Genomic DNA, 21487 nt, shown 5'->3' with positions numbered 1-21487 from the left:
TCTTCTTGGCATTAATTATGGCAATTTAGATGTGCTAGCTGTGTAAATAATTTTGTGCGTGTGTGGATGTATATATGTTGTTGGATGCGTCTTCGAAAAAAGCCTGTCACTTGCATTTGAGATGTTTCCTAAGTTAAAAACGTTTTGGGACATATTTAGAAGTATTCAAACAAGAATAATAAGAATAATATTTAAATTTTAAGTTTGAACTTTTCCCTATAGAAAAGTTAATTCTATACAATGTAACAAGATTATTTTTTAAATATCAATGGAGCACAGGAAATTAAGATGTTAAAATAAACAACTAGAATATCTACGTGTTAAATTTACATGTTAAAAATATGCATAAAGTATCAATCCAAATAAAGGAAGTTTGATCAAAATTTATGTTATAATTTTTTTAATTATTATTAATATTAAGCGTGGTTTTAAGGTAGATATTTTTTTTTACATTTAGCATTACTGTATTCTTTTTAAGTGTTGTTGTTTTGTTTCTTGTCTATTTTAGTACAGTTATTTCAATGTTGATTTTAAAACTTGTGAGTTTTTAATAACAGTTGCATTGCTGCAAGTGATTGTGTCGAAGGGAGTTAGCATAAGAAATACATCTATGCCATCAATATCAATATTGAAATAGTGATGCAAGATTTTCACTTTTTATTTTTTTTGTCTAGTGTAAATATATAGAATAACTACAATGGAGTTAAGAGTTGGAGGTAGATATAGGTTGGGTCGAAAAATTGGAAGTGGATCATTTGGTGATATTTATTTAGGTAAGTTGTTTTTGCATGTCTAAATATATCATGCTAAATTCCAGAGCTCACTTCTTATTGCTCTTTCGTTTTCTAAATTGTGTACATGTTGCTACCGTTTGTGTCAAGAATTTAGCATAAAACAGACTTTTTTATATTTTCCACCTATGAAGAGTGTAAGTTCTATGCATATAGACAGCTTCTGTGGTGCACAAGGTAACGCATACCAAAATTTGATAATTTCAGAGGTGCTGTGATTTGTATTTTTTTTTTATTACTATTATTTTAAACTGAAACAGAAACTATAAAGTAAATTTAGCTATTTGTATTGAGAGTAGGATGAATTTCTATGTGTCGGATACACTAGGCTCCAGTATCACCACTAATGAAGAAGTTGCGATAAAACTGGAATGTCTGAAATCAAAACATCCACAATTGCACATTGAAGCGAAATTTTACAGAATGATGCAAGGTGGAGGTACGTAAACAAGCAAATTGTGTAATTTGCAATATATTTTTGAGGAAACTCATTTCAAAATGCTGTTGATAAAAAATCTCCTTAAAAGTTGTGCAGAAACTGATAAAAATGATGTCTACGAATTAACACAACGTGAATATGTTTTGTAGAGTCGTATTTTAGCTACATTTTCTGCACACATCTGTTTTTACATCTGATACTGGTCAGATATTAAATGCTATGGAATGCTGAGATATTAAATTCTAGAATCAACTTTATTGGTTTTTAAGAAGAAAACAATTTTACAGCAATTCTTAACCCTTTTACTTGAAAAACAATATTTTCAAGGGAAGAGTCTTACCAGTTCCATACTCACCACCTTTTCAGCATCTACAAGATACTCACTGTGTTATGATGATGCAGTTAAACATTGTTTTTTTTTTAGTTGGTATTCCATCCATCAAATGGTGTGGCACTGAAGGAGATTACAACGTTTTGGTGATGGAATTACTTGGACCTAGTTTAGAAGATTTATTTAATTTTTGCAACAGAAAGTTCAGCATCAAAACTGTGTTGTTACTGGCAGATCAACTGGTAGGTGGAAATAAAGGAATATATAGAAAATATGTATAAATTAGCCCGTGGAAAAATCCACGGATTCGCCCGCCCTTTTTATAACGCATCACGTGCGTCTCGCTACTTGCGCAGCTAAGCTACCATTTTGCGTGACAGACAGACGTATATGAGTATTATATTATAGATATATAAATAAAAAAAAGTGTAAATGCTGAAATGCATTGTTGGTAATTTCACAGATTAGTTTATTTTGTGCATTATTATTTTGACGATTTATCATGGATACTGTTAGAATTGCTTAGCAGACAGTTAATTGGTAAATCATTCATAATGATATTTTAAGAGTTATCTACCTCTTACACCTCCGATTGTAATTAGTCAAAGTAGTTAGATTGGTCAACAGAAAATGTGTTGAGGAATATCATAATTTGACAACGTTTTTTAAGAAATATGTTTTGAAAATAGGTGTAAGATAATTACATGCTCTAAGGGATAAAATATTGTCTTGATACCTGATCATTTAAATTGCTAAGTTAATTCAATGGTGGTCATGAGTTAGGAAATTTTTGTTCATTAATACACGTTCAACTTTTTCTTTGTCTTTTACTAACACCGATGTGTCGACTAACCACGTGGTTTTATGTATGTGTTTGTGACAAATACGAAAATAACTTTTCAGACGTTTTCTTGTAAAGGGGAATGTGAATCAAAGTTTTCCTAAACTTGTTCTGTAAATAACATATAAAATTAGCTCTTCCGAACACCCCCATGTTTTTATCAGAGCATTGTCCATTACAAAGGATAACGTGTACGAAATTTTTTATCAAATCAAATTGAAAGTGTATATACAGATGATACACGTTTGTTTTACAAAATTAAATGAAAAAATTTTTTTCAATTTAAATAGATCGTGTATTACCCATTTTAACAATATCTGTGGTAATATGTTGCATCACTTCTGTTGAAAGTGTGGTCGCACGTTCCTCTATATTGCTTTTGCTATTTTTATTATCAGATCAGCAGACTGGAGTATGTCCACTCGAAGAATTTCATCCACCGTGACGTCAAACCAGACAACTTTCTCATGGGTCTGGGTAAAAAGGGCAACCTGGTATATATCATCGACTTTGGACTGGCCAAAAAGTACAGAGACCAAAAGAACCATCAACACATACCTTACAGGGAAAACAAAAACTTAACCGGAACTGCACGATATGCAAGTATAAATACGCATCTTGGCATAGGTAAGTTTATTCGTTATTTTTCCTGTATTGGGGGTTACAAGTCCATTATTGATGACAAAAAGTATAATAACTTTGTGAGGGTTATTGAAAAGAAGCGGAGGAACTTCTACCAATAGAATTTTAAATACATTTGCTCGTTAAAAGATTTCTATACTGTGTGGTGCAAATCTCTGATAATATCTTGCTATCAAGCTGTCGAGGAAAGTTAATTAGTGGAGGCAAAAGTTGAAAATCTTAATTAGATTGTTAGAATTCGTATATTTATCCATCAAAGTGCGCATTTTGTGAGTGACATCTGAAATTAAGTTCTTCTCTAAGAAAATTTTCTTGGACAGTTTATTTAAATAAGTATTACAAGAAGACAACAAAAAGTGTATCTCAAAACACGATTTTTTTCGAAAAAAAGCTGTAACGATATTTTTCTAAAAAATGGTATAAAAAAACAACTTTGCATTCAAACACAAACTTTTTATGAATTGAATTTGATAGCGAGCAGACTATAGTTGTTTTCTTCATATACCCCGTTGGTATAACCTAGTGTATTTTGAATTGTACTTTCTCCGTTTCGATCAGTAACGTTAGTGCTAAATCTGACTGTTTAGAGAACTGACGGAAAACTTACCGTTATCGAATAGACAGTGTCGATCTAAATTTTAAATTTTTGTATTTAGAACAAAGTCGACGAGATGATATGGAATCTTTAGCTTATGTTTTAATGTACTTTAACTTGGGTACATTGCCATGGCAGGGCTTACGTGCCGGAACAAAGCGACAGAAATACGAAAAAATCAGTGAAAAGAAAATGTCGACTTCCATTGAACAACTTTGTCGTAGCTACCCACGTGAGCATATGTTTTTTTTTGTACTTTGTAATCTTACGTAGCTTATACGACCAACTCGAAATTACGTTTTAACACGAGAGTGAATAATTATGATTTGCATGTTTGTCTTTCGTAAGGTAGTTTATTTGCCCGCCAACCGTAAGAACCTTTAAAAAACGGGTTTAAAATCGGCAATTCGAGAGAAATCCGTGAAATCCAATCTATAACGTGTTTTCTTTTCACTTTAATATGTAATTATATTAGATTAAACCTTGAATCTTAGAGCGTTTATGCACGTTTTAAAACATTTCAAAAAAAAGTTTCAGAAAAATGCTAAACTTTTTTTTGGATTTTGTCGATAACAGTTATCCTGCGTGGAATAATTTAGCCACCGTTGGAAAGCTACTCCTCCACTTTTTGATTTAAAGCAGTTCACCTCACCCTCTTCCCACATGCAAACATGACAGAGGGTCCCGTCTCCTACCACCTCTGTATGCCCCCGTATGTGGAAACTTGGTACCGAGTTAAATGCATTGCTTTTGGTTTTAGTGTGTTGACAGTTATTTAAGACAAAAAAACATTTCATTCTATTTTGCAGACAATTTAACTTGTTTTCTTAAATTCTAGCTGAATTTGCGACCTATTTAAATTACTGTCGTGCTTTGAGGTTTGACGATAAACCCGATTACAGTTTCCTACGTCAAATATTCCGCAGTTTGTTTCATCGACAAGGATACACATACGACTATATCTTCGACTGGAACTTGTTACGAGTGGTATGTTCTTCTGTTTTATCTTTAGGTCATTATTCTCAAGAAAATTTAAAAATAGAAAACATGACAATTTTTAGACGTCGTGATTGTGAATATAATGTGAGATTAGAAACGAACTGAAACTTTCCATAAACACGTTCATAGCCTTCCATACTTTAAACGAGAAGCTCGCATAATATTAATGATGTAAACAAAAATCATGCTTACGTCAGCAGTAACTTTGTAAGACATCCGGTATGCGTGCGTCGTAAATAATCCCACCTTTCTTTGTCGTAGAGTGGCTCACGTAATGACGAAGAAAGACGGAAAGATCACCATGGTGATGGACATCATTATAGCGGACAGAATTTTCAATTAAGAACAAATAATCGTACGACTTCCGCACCAAAGCCAAGAGAAGCGATTGGAGGTTTGTGTTTTATTGACAGCTTATGCGAGGCTTTGTAAGATTAACTTGACCTAATTGGCCAATCAGATCTCTTTCGCTAAGTTTTTCATGAATTTTGCAAATGTATTTAATTGGAACGTGTTTTATAGTGGGACCATGTTGAACACAAAAATAATCTTATTTCCAACTCAAAAATATCGAAAACGATCATTTTGACGCTGTTCACTGTTTCAGCACACACTCCCCTCGTGTGTTTTTTTAGCAGAATAATTCTTTTTGTCGATCGCACCATTTTTAGACAAAGCTTTTGTTACATGTGTCATTTAATTTCGCTAACATATGTTCCAGGTGACCGACGTTTATCCGCAAGGCAAATTTCCGGTGATGGCGATGATGTGGTACGCTCTTCTTCGCAGTTGCGTGGAGGTATACCAGTTTCTACAACGACGCGCAAAGTAAGCAGAGACATTTTAAATGACGGACGATCTCCATCGCGTCACCACAGAGTGAGCGCTAAACCTTGATATACGTGGCCACACTGACTGGAAAATGTTATAAATAGCGTGTATATTTGTTTTCATTGAGCTGCATAGCCAATGGTGTAGAACATTCACGTTAAAGCAATGCCGTAAAGAATGGACTAATCCTGATACAAACGGAATTCCTCTCGAAACAAAAATATATACGCGCGTTGCTATGGTCAACGGGCAAGACTTAAAAAGTTGGCATTGTAGGAACACGAAGAATTTTATTTAATTTAAAGATATGGTAACTAAGTTGCTGTTTTTCTATATGTTAGCGAGCTGTTGTGGTAGAAACTTTGACACGATGTGTACACGTGTCAGTGGGTTGAAATAAAGCAACAAATATTCTCGCTAAACGTGTTAATGTATTATTATTAGTCAGCCACTATTTTACGAAAGATGTTGCACGTATGTGGTAGCTAAACATCCCCACCCTCGATCTACTTGAAATAGAATTATAAACTGAAGCTCGTACTGTTAATGATCTGCAGAAAAAAATCAAGTTTTTTCTTAAATTTTGAATTTGCTATATGCTTAATGTTTATTTCGTTTCGAGTTTTATGCTTTTAAAAAATAAATCTTACTTTTAGCTGAAGTAAATATTGCTTTAAATTTTTCCTTTTCTCACAAGAAAGATATTGCCCTGCGTACGCGAAAGAAACTTTTTATTTTAAAGTAAACCTTCTTTGCACATTGCACATTTTTTTATATGAATGAGAGTTTATTATAAATGCAGCATCATCTTCAGTTAATAAGACAAAAAATAGGGTACTTAATTTGGGCGTGTCTGAAAAATCTACTACAGTTTTATTTCGATTATCAATATACTGACTTGATTGTGTTTTTTTACGAAGTTCTTTATGACCCAGTGTGTGCTTCGATTTGTGTGTCGGAATTTTCGTTAAACGATATCCAATTTCACTAATTGTTATTTTTTTGACTAACCAAACCAACGAGCTCTTCTTGACGTCAAATCGTGACTCGTCGTCCGCAAAAGGGTTATATTTTCAACGTCATTTTTTTTGTTATGCCAACTTACAACTAATCTACCATTTTTTGCTGATTCGACAACGCACTGTGAATCTGTGTGACGTAGTCTGAAATTCTAACTATAAGCCATTTGACTCGATTAGCCTCGCTTAACCCGTTAGCCCGTTGCACTAGTAATCAGGCCACACAATAGCTATATGTTATTAACCTTAATTTTTGCTCTTATTATTTAATGTTTAAAACTAAGAATGCGATTATTTTGTATGTTTTATGAAGTCCCAACCTCGATCCCAAGGATTTTTAAACTTACGTATTTGTGAAGGTTAAAATCTTGGAATCGAGGTTGGTAAAGAGTTTAGAAAGAACGGAATTATGACAATAGTGTATATTCATTTTAGAATATTTGTGTTTCTATTTTTTCCTCTTGAAAAACGCCCATTATCTATATTTAGTTACATGAAATCTGAGTACCAAAGCCTCAAATGATGAAATTAGTAAAGAAAAAACTGCGAGAAATATGACTCACAATTTCGCAGAGTTAATAAGAATAATAATAATGGTATATTTCGGGCATATCCATATATTACAATGGCTCTTCTACATGGCTCTTTAACCTTTAACAATCTTTTGTGTATTGTTTAGTCTCCCAGAAATGAGCTGATGCGTTTTTGATGAACTTTTCGCGTATATCAGGTATATTTGTGTACACTTGTGGCGTAAAATGAAACGGATATAAAAAGGGATCAATCTCGTCCCCAGGGCTTCTCTTTCTCTTTCTAATATGTGGCTGGCGCCAGCACACATATCAGAAAGGAAAAAAGAAGCCCTGGGGACGAAATTGAAAAAGGGATCTGAAATGTGATCAAGTCACGCAATTCAAAGGAGCAACTTCTCCACGGATAAAATGCGTCGACATCCAGCAGTGAACATTGTTTTTCTCTGTTTCAGTACCTTTGGGGTAAAAAAAAATTGTATACTTTTTACACTGGAAAATTAACTTTGGCCAAGCCAAGCCGAGCTCTTTTAAGAACTTTCTCCCAAATAATCTTTTCGTAAAACTAGATTTGTAATTTTTATTCTGTTTATATTTAACAGCACAAAATTCGCATGCGTAAAACTAAAGATTTTCCGCTCAACGTAGTTGAAAAACTTTCCTGTCTGGCGTTTTCCGTAACAGCCAATTCTTAATTTTCGACGCTTGGTTTTCATTATGACTTTAAAAGTAGTTGTTAATGATGGTTTCGGATATTATGTACTTTTTATGTACAACAAATAAAGAAAAAATCCACCCACTTTTATAAGGCTCCAAAGACTAATTCTCGCAAATAGTAGGATTCGCACAACACAACTGACCTGTTGCAACTGCTTAGCCTGGGACGGAAGTTATTGGACTACTAATTTAGCGTTTATTGCCAATTTGTTTGTTAGTAGGGTGTGACGTCATAACATTCCATTTATCATTATCATGATGATGTCATAGTTTTGCATTTTTAAAAATGTATTTGTTTGAACAAACAAGGCAAGCTGGGTTATCCGATTTCTTGCTCCCGTTGCTTTTGAGGCCGTAAATTCCTTTAATTATAACGGAGAACACCTCTCCGATTCTTAATTTCGGCTTAGCACTCTCCCTAATTTTTTTAGAATTTAAATATGGCACTTGGGCGTTCCATTGAGCTCGAGGTCCCGGTCAAGAGTCAAATAACGTTCACACACATTAATTAATGTTAAATTTTGAATTTAATTGTGAGCAGTAATATTCTAATGAAGTCAACATGCTGAAAAATCTGAGAAGGAAAGCTCCTGAAAAGGACAAGCTAGGGCATGATCTATTCAAATTCGCCAAGGTAAATCAAACTAAAATTAAATCTTGTCTATCAGAAGTAAATTTGTGGTTGTTGTTATAGCTTCTTAAGCGTGCTTTTGATGGTAAATAAAAAAAGTGTAATTACAAATATATGCTTAGCATACTATTACTAGGAGAAATATTTCCTGTAAATAATCACAATAGGCAATGTGTCCTCAATAAAACAAATTTTAAAGCTGTAAATCTTGTTAAAATTACTTTCAGTTCCTTGTTAAAAATTTTTGAGTCTACACAAATAATAACATTAAGATTTCTTGTCTGTCACTGTCAATATGTGTAGCTATGTATTTCATTTTAAACGTTTCAAAATTAACCCATCTATGTGAAACAGCATGAAGTAGCTATATATTTAAAATAATAAAAAATTCATGTTAAATTGAAACATTGGCTAAATAAGAATTAATAATAAAAATTCAATTTTTGTCTACAAGATTTTTTTGTAACAAAAGTCAAACTTTTAATGACTAAATAAAATAAAGAAGACTGAAATTCAAAGCTTACTGTATATACCTCCGGTGGCAAAAAAGTTAATCTAATCTTAATCAATTTGCATTAGAAGGGGAGCATCACTCAAGTTTCCCCCCAAGTTAGACTTTTATTTCTCAAACCCACCCACCCTTTCCAGAATCCTCAATGCATGACAGCTGCAAAACATAGTTTTGAGGCTCTATCGAGGCTTTATCTATATCGCTTAACTTTATCCAGGTCCCTTTTTTATGCATTTGTCCCACTAAGTCAGGCCTTTAAACAACAAAAGTTCAGAATGGAGATGAAATTTTAACCCGAAAGAAGTTAGCATAAAAAATATTCTAAGTTTTAATTGTAGATTATTATTTTTTTTAAACAGTTCTTAAAATAAAGTTGCCATGGTAGTCAAATTTGAAGATATATGCATCCCTTCAAATTTGATAAAATAAGCAACCCAATTTATCTTTAATATTTTAATAAATTCTGACGCAATTTGTTATTTACTAAGACATGAGACATCTTATTTCAGTATGGGTCAATAAAAAGATTTTAAACGCCACAAATTTTTGTTTGGTAAAGTTTGCAAAGCTTTGAAAAAGCATACAGTTTTTCTAACTAAAATACTAACGCAGCATTTTTTTAAAAAAATTCCAAACTACCCTGATAAATGCTGTGTCATCAATTAAAATGATACCATGATCACTTTATCTTCAGTGAAAAATGTAATTTGTTAATAGTAGTAAATTTGTTAACCCATTCTCTCTAAGGTATAGGGCTTAAAATGCTTCTGTAACATGTTTTAGACAAAAAAAGAATTATCAAGGTTAAAATTTTTGAATGTGTCATCAATCCATCTGTTTCAAACTATTTGGCCTCAAATTAAAAGTGTGGTGCAATGGCTTTACCAGTAAGGTTTTCAAGAATCAAATTTTTCACATTTAAGAAATAAATTTATATAAATAGTTGTTTTTTAAATATAAGTCCAGAAATTAAAATTGAGTTGTTTTTTTTGAAAAAAAACTGTGTTTGCAAAAATTTTGCCTGTGAAGTATACAGTCATCAAAATATTATAATTCACAAAAAAATTAAACTTTAGATACACTAACAAAAATGTCTGTAAACATTACTTCTTGAATTTACTGGTAAAGAAGGAATAATAATTTTTGTCACTGTAAACAAAATCACGGCAAAACACTCATAAGTAGATAATTTACACCTTAAAAAATTGTAGATGCAAATTTTTAGTAAAGTTATGGTAACGTAACGTTATGGTATTGGCAAAATGTGTGCGTTTTTGTGCATGGAATTTTGTACATACATGTAAATACATTTGTCCAATATATATAAGTATTTACAAAGTTTATTTAAACACTTTTACCCGGTCACTTAGATATTTGTCCAGAATAGTTTTGAAAGTGCATTTAAATAGTTTTTTCATCTTCTGCTTCCTTAAAGTAATTATTTTCAATGTTTAATTATAAATCTTCCTGAGGAAATCCCAAATTTTTATATAGCTTTTATATTTCTCTTTTTCTAGATTGGAGAACATGGCTTTCAACACAAACCTAGTGCAATAGCTTATGATTCAAAATTACAACTTCTTGCTATTGGAACAAGGACAGGGAATTTAAGAGTGTATCTTTTCGTTGTTGTTTTGTTTGACCACAAAAAAAATTGTCTGGTCAATAATAAAGAAACAAAGAAGTTCTTATCTTTTGGCCAATTATTATTTTAGATTAGAAAAGTATTAAGCCCTTATAAGGAATAAAAGAATATTTTTATCCACTTATTTTTTATCAGATTATTGCTTTGTTTTTTGTTATTATTTTTTTTTTTTTTGGGGGGGGGGGATTGATAATAAAATTTGCACATGACTTGTATACGTATATTATCATATTAAATTAATCTTCATTTTTTTGCATTGATGCTCTTAAACACACAATAAGAGTTGGATTAATAAAAAGAAATTAAAATATTATATTGGCCCCAGTTATAAAAATGTGAATATTCCTACAAAAAGCTTTGTTCACATTATTTTTACACATTGCCTCAAATGATTTCTATATTGCTTCTGTATTACTCAGTTCTAAGATCTATATTGTTGGATTTGTTTATCTAAGTCAGTCTGGAAAAGTTAAGTTTTTTTCAAAATGGTGGCAAAGTTTCCCATACATAGTAAAATCAATCGATATTGTGTTTTGCTTGCAAACATTGTATATCAACATATCAAACTTCTGAAAAATAAACTTGTCCTAGAATTCCCAGAAAATGTTGAAATTTTGACAGAAAATTAAAGATATCTTGGAATTTCCCTGGAAGGTAATCATGTTTAGAAAATCTAAAACTTTTTACAAACCCTTTGGAAAGAATTTTCTCAAATAGTAGTTGAAACAAGTTAGAAGTTTTCTAAACTTCTTTTTTTACTCCTTCACATCAGTTGGCATCATTTTTGATTTAATCTTCATGGATTGTCCATAAGCAATTAATGATCCTTCATAACAATACAATCATAAAAATTCTTAGAGACCATTTTATTATATTTTAAAATTTAGCTTTACTTATTGAGAAAAAATCATGATTTTACTGTTAGTAGTCAGGTTTTTATAATGGACTCTTTGAAGTTTGTTTGTTCTGATTTGTAAATATTAACGTCATTTCAAGTCTCAAATACTTTTGTTTTAGTCCTAATTTTTTTAGAAAAATTTTTCAAGTGTTACTTCCACTTTATCCTCCTCATGTTATTCTCACTATGATTCAATTCGGTATGATTCATCACTGCTTTCTCATCCAAGGCTAATTTTATTATTGCATTCTAGCATCTAGTTCTATTATATTTTTCAAATGGAATTAACAAATATTTTTTGTTTCCATAAGAGAAAGTATATATATGTAGTTTTGGTACTTTAATACCTGCACCTCAAGGGCTCATAGAACCTGATCCATGGGTAGAGTCAAAACATCGTTTGTAAAACGATGCAACATATTTGGCCTGTTAATACTTACAAATATATGCAAATTTTATTTCTTTTCTCAAATGAATGCCATTTTTAATATATTAACATTGAAGTGCAAACACTAGAATTTGTTCCTTTGTTGATCGCGAACTAAAATAAAAGCATCTCTTACAATATAGACGTGCAAAATTTATTATAACCTCATGATATAACCTGTTATTTTCCTTAATAATTTGGCAGTTATGGAAAGCCTGGTGTTGAGTTAGTTGCACAAGAATCATCAGCAGCATCATCAAGTATACAAGAATTATTTTTTTTAGAAGAACAGGTAAACCTTTTTTTTATGACAAGCACAATTTAGTTGCCTGTAATATAGTTGTGTATACCCATATATAAGATACAACACATTGCATTTGTTCTAAGGCTGCATTTGTTCTAGGGCTTTGTTTGGAATTGCATATTCTGGAAAAAAATCTTTGTTTTTAAGGGTCGTATTATCAGTGTTTGTGATGATGGAGAACAGAATTCTCTCCATCTTTGGGAAATTAATAATCCATATGGTCAAAAATCTATATTAGAAGAAGTTAAAGCATGCACACTAGAGGGAAGGCTTAAAAAGATATCTGTGTGCTGCCTGTCCACTGCTCGAGAATGTTTATATATTGGTACAGAGGGAGGTCATATTTATGTTTTGGATTTAAATTCATTTGAACTAAAAGATCATGTAATATACCAAGATATTATTATGCAAAGGTGTGTTTTCATGTTATGTTATGTTTTCATTATTATCTGTGCTGACACTGTTTAAGATTAATCATATTTGTCTGCCGTATGAATGTAATCCAGCCTTCGTTGACTTGTATCAAAGGAAATATAGAAAGCTATCTAGTACACAAAATAATGTCTTCACAGACCTGACTTTGATTTGAATTCTTATCTAAAATAAAACTGTTTGTTGCATCATATGCTTTGTATATAATGATCTCTTTAGCTTGTCAAGTGAAGTCAACAAAACTAATGGAGGGTCAGTAGAAGCATTACAAGAACACCCAACTGATCCCGAGAAGGTTGTTATTTTAAGTTTGATTCAACAAAAGATTTATGAACATGGATATTGTGTTCACTCTATGAAACTGATTTCCTTCATAATGTTTTAATATTTTTTTTAGTTATTAATTGGTTACAAAAAAGGAATCATAGTACTGTGGAATCAAGATAAAATAAAAGCTGAAGGAACATTTGTATCATCGCAAGATGTTGAAAGTGTTTCATGGAATCCAAACTGTAGACAATTTATTAGTGCACATGAGCATGGTAGTTTGTCTGTTTGGAACATACCTGATAACGAAGATGCAGATGTTGTTCAGGAGACATCTACACCTTTCGGTCCATTTCCTTGTAAAGCAATTCGTAAAGTTGAATGGCATGACCCCACTGTTATATTTTCTGGTGGGCTACCGCGGGCATCGTATGGTGACAAACACTGTGTGTCTATTTTACAAGGAAACACTGTACAAGTGGTACTAGATTTTACTTCAAAAGTAATCGATTTCTTTTCAATCCGGGACCCTTCATCAGTAACTCCAACTGCCTTAGTAGTTTTGTGTGAAGAAGAAATTGTCGTTGTTGATTTAATGAGTTCTGAAAAGAGGTGATGCATTTTTGATATTTTATTTTGTATATATCCAAAGTTATATTTTTGAACTTTTTTGCTTAAGTCATTTTAAATTATATAAGTTTAGATATTTTTTTATTGTGATTTCATAATCTTGTTTCAATTCTTAATGATATATTTGCCTTTTAGTTTTCCAGTGTATACCAAGCCATATCTTGCTTGTTTACATTCTTCACATATCACAACATCTACACACATAACAAACTGTCCAGATGATCTGTGGACATACTTAATACAAGCTGGTGAAGAACAGTCAGGAGCTGATACAACCAGCAAGGTTATTGCTATGTGTTTTGTTTGCTTTTGTTTTTGTTAAAGTGGACAAAGTAGGATAAAGTGGTTGTAAAATCAGCTAACACACATTTTCCTTAAAATGTGAAATATAAGGGGATATATTGAATTAAAAATGTTTTTGTATTTATATTTTTTAGACATGGCCAGTGTTGGGAGGAAATAGATTGATACAAGAAACTAGTAAAAAAGATTTAATGATTACAGGGTAGGTACCATCTTTTTAATAATTGAATTTAGAAAAAGGAGGAAAATTTTTAAATTAGTCAGGATTCGAATTAAAAATATAAAGTCGGTTTGCAAAAATTTGGTGACTTTGTAGCTGTAGTCTGGGAGCACTGTAGGCCACTTGCCATTGATCCTTCTTTAATCATTATTTTGTTAGAAGCACTATTATAGTAATACGTAATACAAACGATGTCATTTTAAATTGAAAATTCTGAATTGTAACCTGCTAATGCAAATTTATTACACCTTTTTAGTAAATATGATGTATTTTGACTCCTGCCTTTAGTGGATATGTTTACTTTTTGTGATAAAATTATCAAGGCAGCATTTGCATAGTTAATTATTCTGGTAAATAGATTTGCAATTAACAGTTAATAAGATGTGAAAAATGGATATAAAAACAAGTTAGAGCTATCAAAGAGCAACTATAAAATTGATCTTCCAACCATTTTACGGCCATATGTTGGTACAATTATTAAGGACTTATATATGTATGCTTTTTATCTTATGAACAAGATATTTGTTGTAGAAGTTAGTAGATTACACTATAATGTATTTATTTTTTAGGCATGAAGATGGCACAGTAAAATTCTGGGATGTTTCTTCTCTGTCATTTAATTTATTATATACTATATATACCGGTAAATTATTTCAAAGTGATTATGATGACGGACCACCTCCAGAAGATCCTGATGAAGAAGACTGGCCACCTTTTAAGAAAGTTGGTAATTTTGACCCGTTTACAGACGATCCTCGCTTCGTGATACAAAAGCTACTTCTTTGTCCAGTTTCAAAAAATCTTATAGTTGGTGGAAGTGGTGGCCAGTTAGTAATATATGAGCTTCACAAAGATGCTGTGATTCGGGAAAGTGCTGAGGTATGATTTAATTTACTTGAATCTATTTTGAGCCACATACTCTCATATATCTGTCTTTATCAATGATAGTGTGCAATGCTGTATCAACTTATGTACATCAAGCTGCAAATTATATGTTTTACCTCAGATGATTATAAAACACGGTCTTAAAACTTGAGGAAAATAATTATATGCAAGGCAAGTTAAAAACTACTCAGCAAGGCTATCAAATGACGATGATCAAACTTTGAAATATAGATGGCTGCGTATTAAAGTGAATTCCTTTTCATTTTAATTTATTTATTTAAGAAAAATATCTTCTTTCTTTCACTTTGTATCAAAACATATTACACGAGGAATCTTTTGTTTTGTGGGTTATTCAAAAAAAAAAAAAATGGTACGAAGGTATAAAAATAGAATGTAATATTGTATGAAAAATGCTAAAAACTAAGTGACTGCGAAAGTTTTTGTTCAAAGACTTCCAGATCTAACTTATGTTATTTTAACTTACATGGTGTCATACTTGGCTATTTTCAGATGGTGGACATCAATGTTATTGCTAACTTGGATGGATTTGAGTGGAAAGGCCTTGGACCATTATCTCTTCGCACAGATCCACATGATAAGCACTTTGGACCTGTTCCAGTAAAAGTATTGCAGCTTAAACCATCTGCTCCTATTACAGCTGTTGCTATGGAAAGTGCATGGGGTTTGTAAGTCACTGTGTTTAATATTATTATTCGTTACAGAGAAGGAATGCTCTTATCTGAAGGTCTGTAATATTTAGTGGGCATAGATATTGTTCCCCTGTTTTTAGTTTTTAAATCTTCTTTGCTTTAGAGTTGCAGCTGGAACTTGTCATGGTCTTATTGTTTACGACATCATCTCTAGTAAACTTGCGCTAATCAAATGTACTGTTAATCCAACAGGTATGTAGAAAAAGATTAAACAAAATAGAGACGTTGCTACAGCATCAGACATAACTGCATTTCAAAGCCTGTCTACTGCTGGACAAAATTGTATAGCTCTTTTTGTTTAAGCATATGAATCTATTAGTTCAATGTTACAGTGTTATTCTTTATTGATCTTTATTGATTTTTACTCCTATATTTTAGACTTAGCCAACACTGGTGCAGGGATCCAGCGAAAGAGAACTTTAGCAAAGTCTTTACGTGATTCATTTAGAAGGTTGCGTAGTAGGCGTGGCTCTAAAAAGAGACCAAAACCTGAGAAACAAGAAGGAACTAGTTCGCCCAACACCGGTGTGCGCTCCTTACCAGCGTATGAAGCAGCTCCACAGACACGATTAATAGATGAAAACAGAGTAGACGAGGCTGTGTTAAGTATGGTGCGGTGCTTATACTTTGGCGAAACGTTTCTTGGCGATGGTAAGTCAGTCACGTCAGGTGCCATACTGCCCCATTATTTAGGCAAATTTGTTTTTTAGGATCTAGAATATACAATACGAGCAGATAGGGTGGTTGTATTCTGAAACAGCTTCTTTCTTACATAAGCACTAGTATTTGTACGACTTTTTTAGCTGATCACCTCACACCAACATTATGGGCAGGAACAAATGCTGGTTATATATATGTTTACTCAGTAACTGTACCTGATAAAACGAATAGAGACTCTACAGCTATTAAAACTGAAGTTGGAAAAGAGCTCAAACTTAAACACCATGCACCAGTTGTAAATATATTTGTTGTGGATAGACATGGTGTTCCTATTGCATCTGTGGCAGAGACTACTGCTGGTCGTATGGTCTCGGCAGATATGACAGGCGGACATTCTGTTGTTATTTCGTCAGAAGAACAATTTAAAGTATTTTCTTTACCTGGGTTAAGACCAAGAAACAAGGAAAAGTTAACTGCTGTTGACGGTTCTAGAGTACGCAAGTTAGGAATTATGGAAGTAAAGGGAAAAGTTGGTGAGTTATTTGTAAAGGAATTTAATCTTTCGTTTTGTTGTTTATTTCTTCTAAGTTTGGGGAATGTTTTTTGTGTTGTTTCTATCGTAAACTATTCGCGACTAATTTTTAATTTTGTTTCAGACGGCCAAGACGTTATACATCACTGTTTAGTATGTCTGACCAACTTGGGAGATGTTGCAGTATACAGCATTCCTAATTTAAAAGTACAAATCAAGAAAAATATTATTAAAAGAGAAGACATAGGGTAAGAATTTTTGTTTACTATTTGCTCCAATTAAATGTGTAAAAAGCTACTCGCTATTCCTGTTCAATTTAAACTGACAAAAATATTTAAAAGGTCTAGGCCAACTCAATTTAAAGAAATGATCTGATAAATTAATTTATAACGTATATTGAGATACAAACACAACAAGATTAAAAACATTACATTAAAGCTAAGAAAATTTGGCAGCTGATTACTCGATCAACCAAAATTGTTGTTTTAAATACACCTTTCCCGAATTTATTTTCTTTGACGTGCCGCAGCTCTTTCTCAACTTTTTTAAAGAAAATGAATGTAATTTTCGAAATCCTCACATGAAAATTGATAAATCGTGAAGTTTTCATATGCATACATCAAACAAACAACCTGCTACAACAGTTTTTTTAATTTTGTACTAATTAACCTTTGCTCGAGCATGAGGCTTATTAGTACAAGTTGAAAATTAACAAGGCTTTGACCGTAACAATAATGCCACCAAAACAGCACTTTCCCATGTCAGATTAAGTTGAAAATTTATACACACACCAATTTACTGATGCTGAAAATGATGTTGAGGTCAAAACATCAAAATTCCAAAATTTAAAAAAACATGTAATTCGGGAAACGTGTATTGAATTTGTATTTTGCGCTCTACCCACATAATACCGTACACACTTTTTTCTTCACAAGATTAACCAACCTAACTAACCGAAATCCTAATCTGCCCATAAACCCCAACTGACTGTAAATCCTAACTGACTGTAACACAAAACAAAACAGCTGGGATAAGTGCTTCAGAATTATTCCTATGAAAGCGCTTTATTGAGAAACCTAATTTCGTTTATAACATTGTTTCATATGCTCTGGAATCTCGTTCAGATTGTGCTATGTTCGTGTGCTAACTATATTACATGCGTTTATTAGTGCGCAAGTATTTGTTTCTTATTTTTTTATTTGTTTGGTTCTATTTTATTGTCTGTAACTATAAACCTGCACCATATTTACATCGGCACTTCGGCACGTTTCAGCACGAGAAGTCTACCCATAGGGTGTGACAGGTCTATCTGTTTCTTTTTGATAGCAACGATGCTGAAAACACGTCATACCAGAGGTAATTTACTAACCGTTAACTTGACTAATTTTGCGTAACGTGACTAACGTGGTGTAACCCGATTAAGATTGCCGGAAACCGATTGGCTATAAACTGGCTAAAATTATGACAAGTTGCCTACAACGTGATGACGTTTGGCATAACTACACCAAATCTATATATGGCTGAGCAAACGAAACTTTTCTCCTACGCTTAAAGACAAACAATTTTACTCTGTTCCAAGTAAACTCATGCAATGCGCAAAAGAAAAGAAAAAAGTCAAAATTAATGCTTTATAGTTAACTCGTCTAAATAATGAAGCAGGTTTGTTAATAATGGGGACGAAGCGATACTTTTGTGCCCCACGGTGAAGAAAAAAAACAAGTCTATGTTGCTAATAGTAAAAAAATGTATGTGCGCTTGACAAATCAACCATGACTAGCAATCATAATTTATCATTTTCTGTATTTGTCATCAAATAAACTCTTTTACTTGTAGAGCTATCTCATCACTACTTTTCACACGTTCTGGTGAAGGATTCTTTTTAAAATCACCATCTGAAATGCAACGGTTTTGTTTGATCTCGGCTAACACGTAAGTTCTGAAAATAAGTTTCCATATGGTTCGCATTCTTTGTACATTTACGTTCTTTTCTCTCATTCCATTCCCTATATTTTTATTTATTTAATTATTTATTTTTTTCATTCATTTTATTTTTTAGGCTTACGTCTGACACAATAATAAAATTAAAACGTGGTATGCGACCTGACGAAGATGAACGTTATGAAGAGGAAGAACGCGAGTTAGCGAGTAGTCCCGCATCAGGTACGGTAGTTGTTGAACAATTTAAGAATACAGTATGTCTAGATTAAACGCCCAAAGGCGCATGCTGGGTGGAGCGCCCTGTAGCCTGCAGGGTGGCTTTCCACAAATCTTACATCACTGGAGCCCCTTTGCAAGTAAAAGCTAAATATCGCGCTTAATAAAACCCACGTTTTCAACATAAAGTCTGGCTAATCGGGCTACCATTTTCTGGATTTTAGATACCTCGGGAGCTTTTGATATTGTAATTTAGTTGGCTTGCATTTGTTCTTATTTTAGCGGAGAGCAATCACATAATTAGCGGAGAGGAAAAAGAGGTGAGTACAGATTAACATCGTACACCTTCACAATGTTTTTATAAATTGTTTGGATTACTTTTTTGAAATCATAAAGCCTGTGTTTGCTCTGTGTTTCTTATACAAAAACTATCTCAACGGTAAAGCCTATCAATTTTATCGTAGGAAGCTGAACCGGTTACAAATATTTCCAACAAAAGCATCGATGGTGATGAAGCTGTTGCAGCGGAAAGTTAACTCGCTACATACGCCGTTACAGAAGTGTGGAATAAAGTCTGGCTCTCCCCCGCAGGTTAATAAATGAAGAATGTTTTTATTTTTCTAAGTGATAGCAACATTTCATTTCAACATGCACAAGTTAAGTTTGCTTAGCACAGTAGTGGATATTACTAAGCATTACACATACAGTACTATTAGTTCACGTATGAACGACGAACATAGCTTCAACTATGTTCTCCTCCACTTTGCGAGAAGAAGCTGGGGTAGCATGGACGTAGTAAATTTTATTTGCATTTTTTTTATTTTTGTGATGAAAAATTATTTTAATTTTACGTAGCTTTTACTAAGAATTTTAAGTGTGTATTATATCTATTGCTTTGATAATAAAGTAATTCTAGATTTTCAAGAATTTCAATTCTTACAGAACACCGAGGGCTGTAACACTTTTAGTTGTTAGTTGGAAACGTAATTCCCAGTTTGTTCTTACATTGGTGCATCTAAGAGCACACTGCCCGTGATAGGACTGAACCCTTGATTTTTTGTATGCACCGCGGCTTTTTATCCAGCTTAAAATCTCGTGATGTAAACCAACCCTAAAAGTACAGTTGTGCTTGGTGTGTGCAAACTTTTAATTTGTAGGAATTAGTGTAAATTGTGATGCGTGATGAAATAATTATTTTTATGACAATTTTTCTTTTTCGAAAGTTATTTTATATTGTAAATTAATAGATTATGCAAACATTAGAACTTGTATGAGGATTTGAAGAAGTCCTGTGAACTAGGTTATCTTCTGTTACAACTCATGGACACGCGAAAATTTTAATTTTTTACTAAAAGGTATTGAGAGTCGTGTAAATAAGCCCTTACAACTGTTTTGGTTTCTTACGTGGTGCGTGTGTAGGTTATTTGGTCTGTTAGTGTTGCGTGTAATTTATCTTACTCATTTTGTCAAGTTTTTAACCTAGATGTAAAACTTCTTCACTCATACCCCCGATTTATCCTTGTATCTTGAACACTACGTTATACCAAAAACAGTATGTTATATTTGAAGACTGATACTTTCTCAGTGCACATCACAAACACGATTAATAAAAAGGTTTGTCTTCAACATTTTTATTCAGTTTTTATCAACGTACAAATATGCAAAGTTGGGTTTACACTATGAACTAGATTTCAAATTTTATCTGATGTATTTATTCCATAGTCTTTGAGATATATTGTAGAAATAAATTGTCAATAATTAAAATATTGTCTTTGTTAAAAATTAAAAAACCGGAGCAAGTTTGAAATGCTCCTGATGTCCAAACTCAGGGAGTTCACAAAAGTATCATAGAATCTAGACAAAATTCAAAAAAGATTCGGTTATGTTTCCAGGATTCCCCAAACTTTCTAGGTTTTTCATGAGACTGGTAAACCTGATTTTATGATCTCATTGCAAGTATTGGTTTACTAATCAGAGTCATTGTGTCAAGGGAAATAAAATTGATTGTTAACTTTTGATATCTCGCTCACAGCCGCACAAATATGGCAAACAATTTTGATAAGTCAACACATTTTGGGGGCAAGCAGCAATGTTTCAACATTGAATATCATTAACGACAAACCCAAAAAATTTTTAACGTCTTTTCTACCCTTTTTCAGTGTTTTCTTGCACCTGATCACCAGGGTTTTCGGCTTCTTTGATATAAGAGAAGATGGCGAAAAATATTAAAAAGGCCTGGAGACGAAATTGAGTACTAAAATATTTAGAGGGGTTTAAAGGCGACTTTCCACTTAAACGAATGTGGTCGAATCGATCGACATCGATCAATTGAATTCAAAAATAGGATTGTTTTCTACTTTTCGTTGATCGGTTGAAATTGATCCAATAAGATTGATTATTACCCGACCCACTTGATGTAAACAAAGCGACGAAGAAATAAAATTCACTGAGAAGCGGAAAAAACTAAAAGATGGCTGAAAACATTATAAACAAACAAAAATTTTAATTGCATATTTGACGCAGCAACAGCAACCCACTATTAA

At 32.6% G+C, this 21487-nt stretch overlaps 2 protein-coding genes across 3 annotated transcripts; both read left to right on the top strand.

Moving 5' to 3' along the window:
• The first annotated feature begins 626 nt into the window (after nt 1-626).
• LOC130649510 (casein kinase I-like) lies at nt 627-6925 on the top strand. Its single transcript, XM_057455794.1, has 8 exons — nt 627-773; nt 1120-1230; nt 1655-1803; nt 2801-3029; nt 3701-3871; nt 4478-4626; nt 4900-5032; nt 5360-6925. The coding sequence occupies exons 1-8, from the start codon at nt 698-700 to the stop codon at nt 5533-5535; spliced, it is 1194 nt and encodes a 397-aa protein (XP_057311777.1). The 5' UTR covers nt 627-697; the 3' UTR covers nt 5536-6925.
• Nucleotides 6926-8181: 1256 nt separating this feature from the next.
• Nucleotides 8182-20708, top strand: LOC130648755 (lethal(2) giant larvae protein homolog 1-like). 2 transcript variants are annotated; one of them, XM_057454839.1, is made up of 19 exons: nt 8182-8369; nt 10395-10492; nt 12052-12139; nt 12299-12564; nt 12803-12878; nt 12981-13462; nt 13616-13763; nt 13918-13985; nt 14573-14882; nt 15399-15574; nt 15702-15790; nt 15977-16249; nt 16402-16791; nt 16915-17038; nt 18117-18146; nt 18624-18719; nt 18847-18950; nt 19227-19264; nt 19409-20708. In XM_057454839.1, the coding sequence occupies exons 1-19, from the start codon at nt 8298-8300 to the stop codon at nt 19478-19480; spliced, it is 3000 nt and encodes a 999-aa protein (XP_057310822.1). In that variant the 5' UTR covers nt 8182-8297; the 3' UTR covers nt 19481-20708. The 2 variants fall into 2 exon arrangements, with proteins under 2 accessions (XP_057310822.1, XP_057310823.1); XM_057454840.1 differs by lacking the exon at nt 18117-18146.
• Nucleotides 20709-21487: the final 779 nt, after the last annotated feature.

This window comes from Hydractinia symbiolongicarpus, chromosome 7 (genome assembly GCF_029227915.1).
Source record: "Hydractinia symbiolongicarpus strain clone_291-10 chromosome 7, HSymV2.1, whole genome shotgun sequence".
Classification (NCBI taxonomy): Eukaryota; Metazoa; Cnidaria; class Hydrozoa; order Anthoathecata; family Hydractiniidae; genus Hydractinia; species Hydractinia symbiolongicarpus.
Note: the sequence above shows the minus strand (reverse complement) of the source record. Positions and strands in the feature narration are given on the sequence as shown.

What these genes read in the sequence shown, in the direction of transcription:
- LOC130648755 (XM_057454839.1), top strand. Translation starts at nt 8,298, where the DNA reads ATGCTGAAAAATCTGAGAAGGAAAGCTCCTGAAAAGGACAAGCTAGGG. An exon ending in AAAGATTTAATGATTACAGG is followed by an intron (nt 13,986 to 14,572) that starts GTAGGTACCATC and finishes TTTATTTTTTAG; the next exon opens with GCATGAAGATGGCACAGTAA. An exon ending in TGATTCGGGAAAGTGCTGAG is followed by an intron (nt 14,883 to 15,398) that starts GTATGATTTAAT and finishes GGCTATTTTCAG; the next exon opens with ATGGTGGACATCAATGTTAT.
- LOC130649510 (XM_057455794.1), top strand. Translation starts at nt 698, where the DNA reads ATGGAGTTAAGAGTTGGAGGTAGATATAGGTTGGGTCGAAAAATTGGA. An exon ending in CAGAATGATGCAAGGTGGAG is followed by an intron (nt 1,231 to 1,654) that starts GTACGTAAACAA and finishes TTTTTTTTTTAG; the next exon opens with TTGGTATTCCATCCATCAAA. An exon ending in TGTTACTGGCAGATCAACTG is followed by an intron (nt 1,804 to 2,800) that starts GTAGGTGGAAAT and finishes TTTTATTATCAG; the next exon opens with ATCAGCAGACTGGAGTATGT.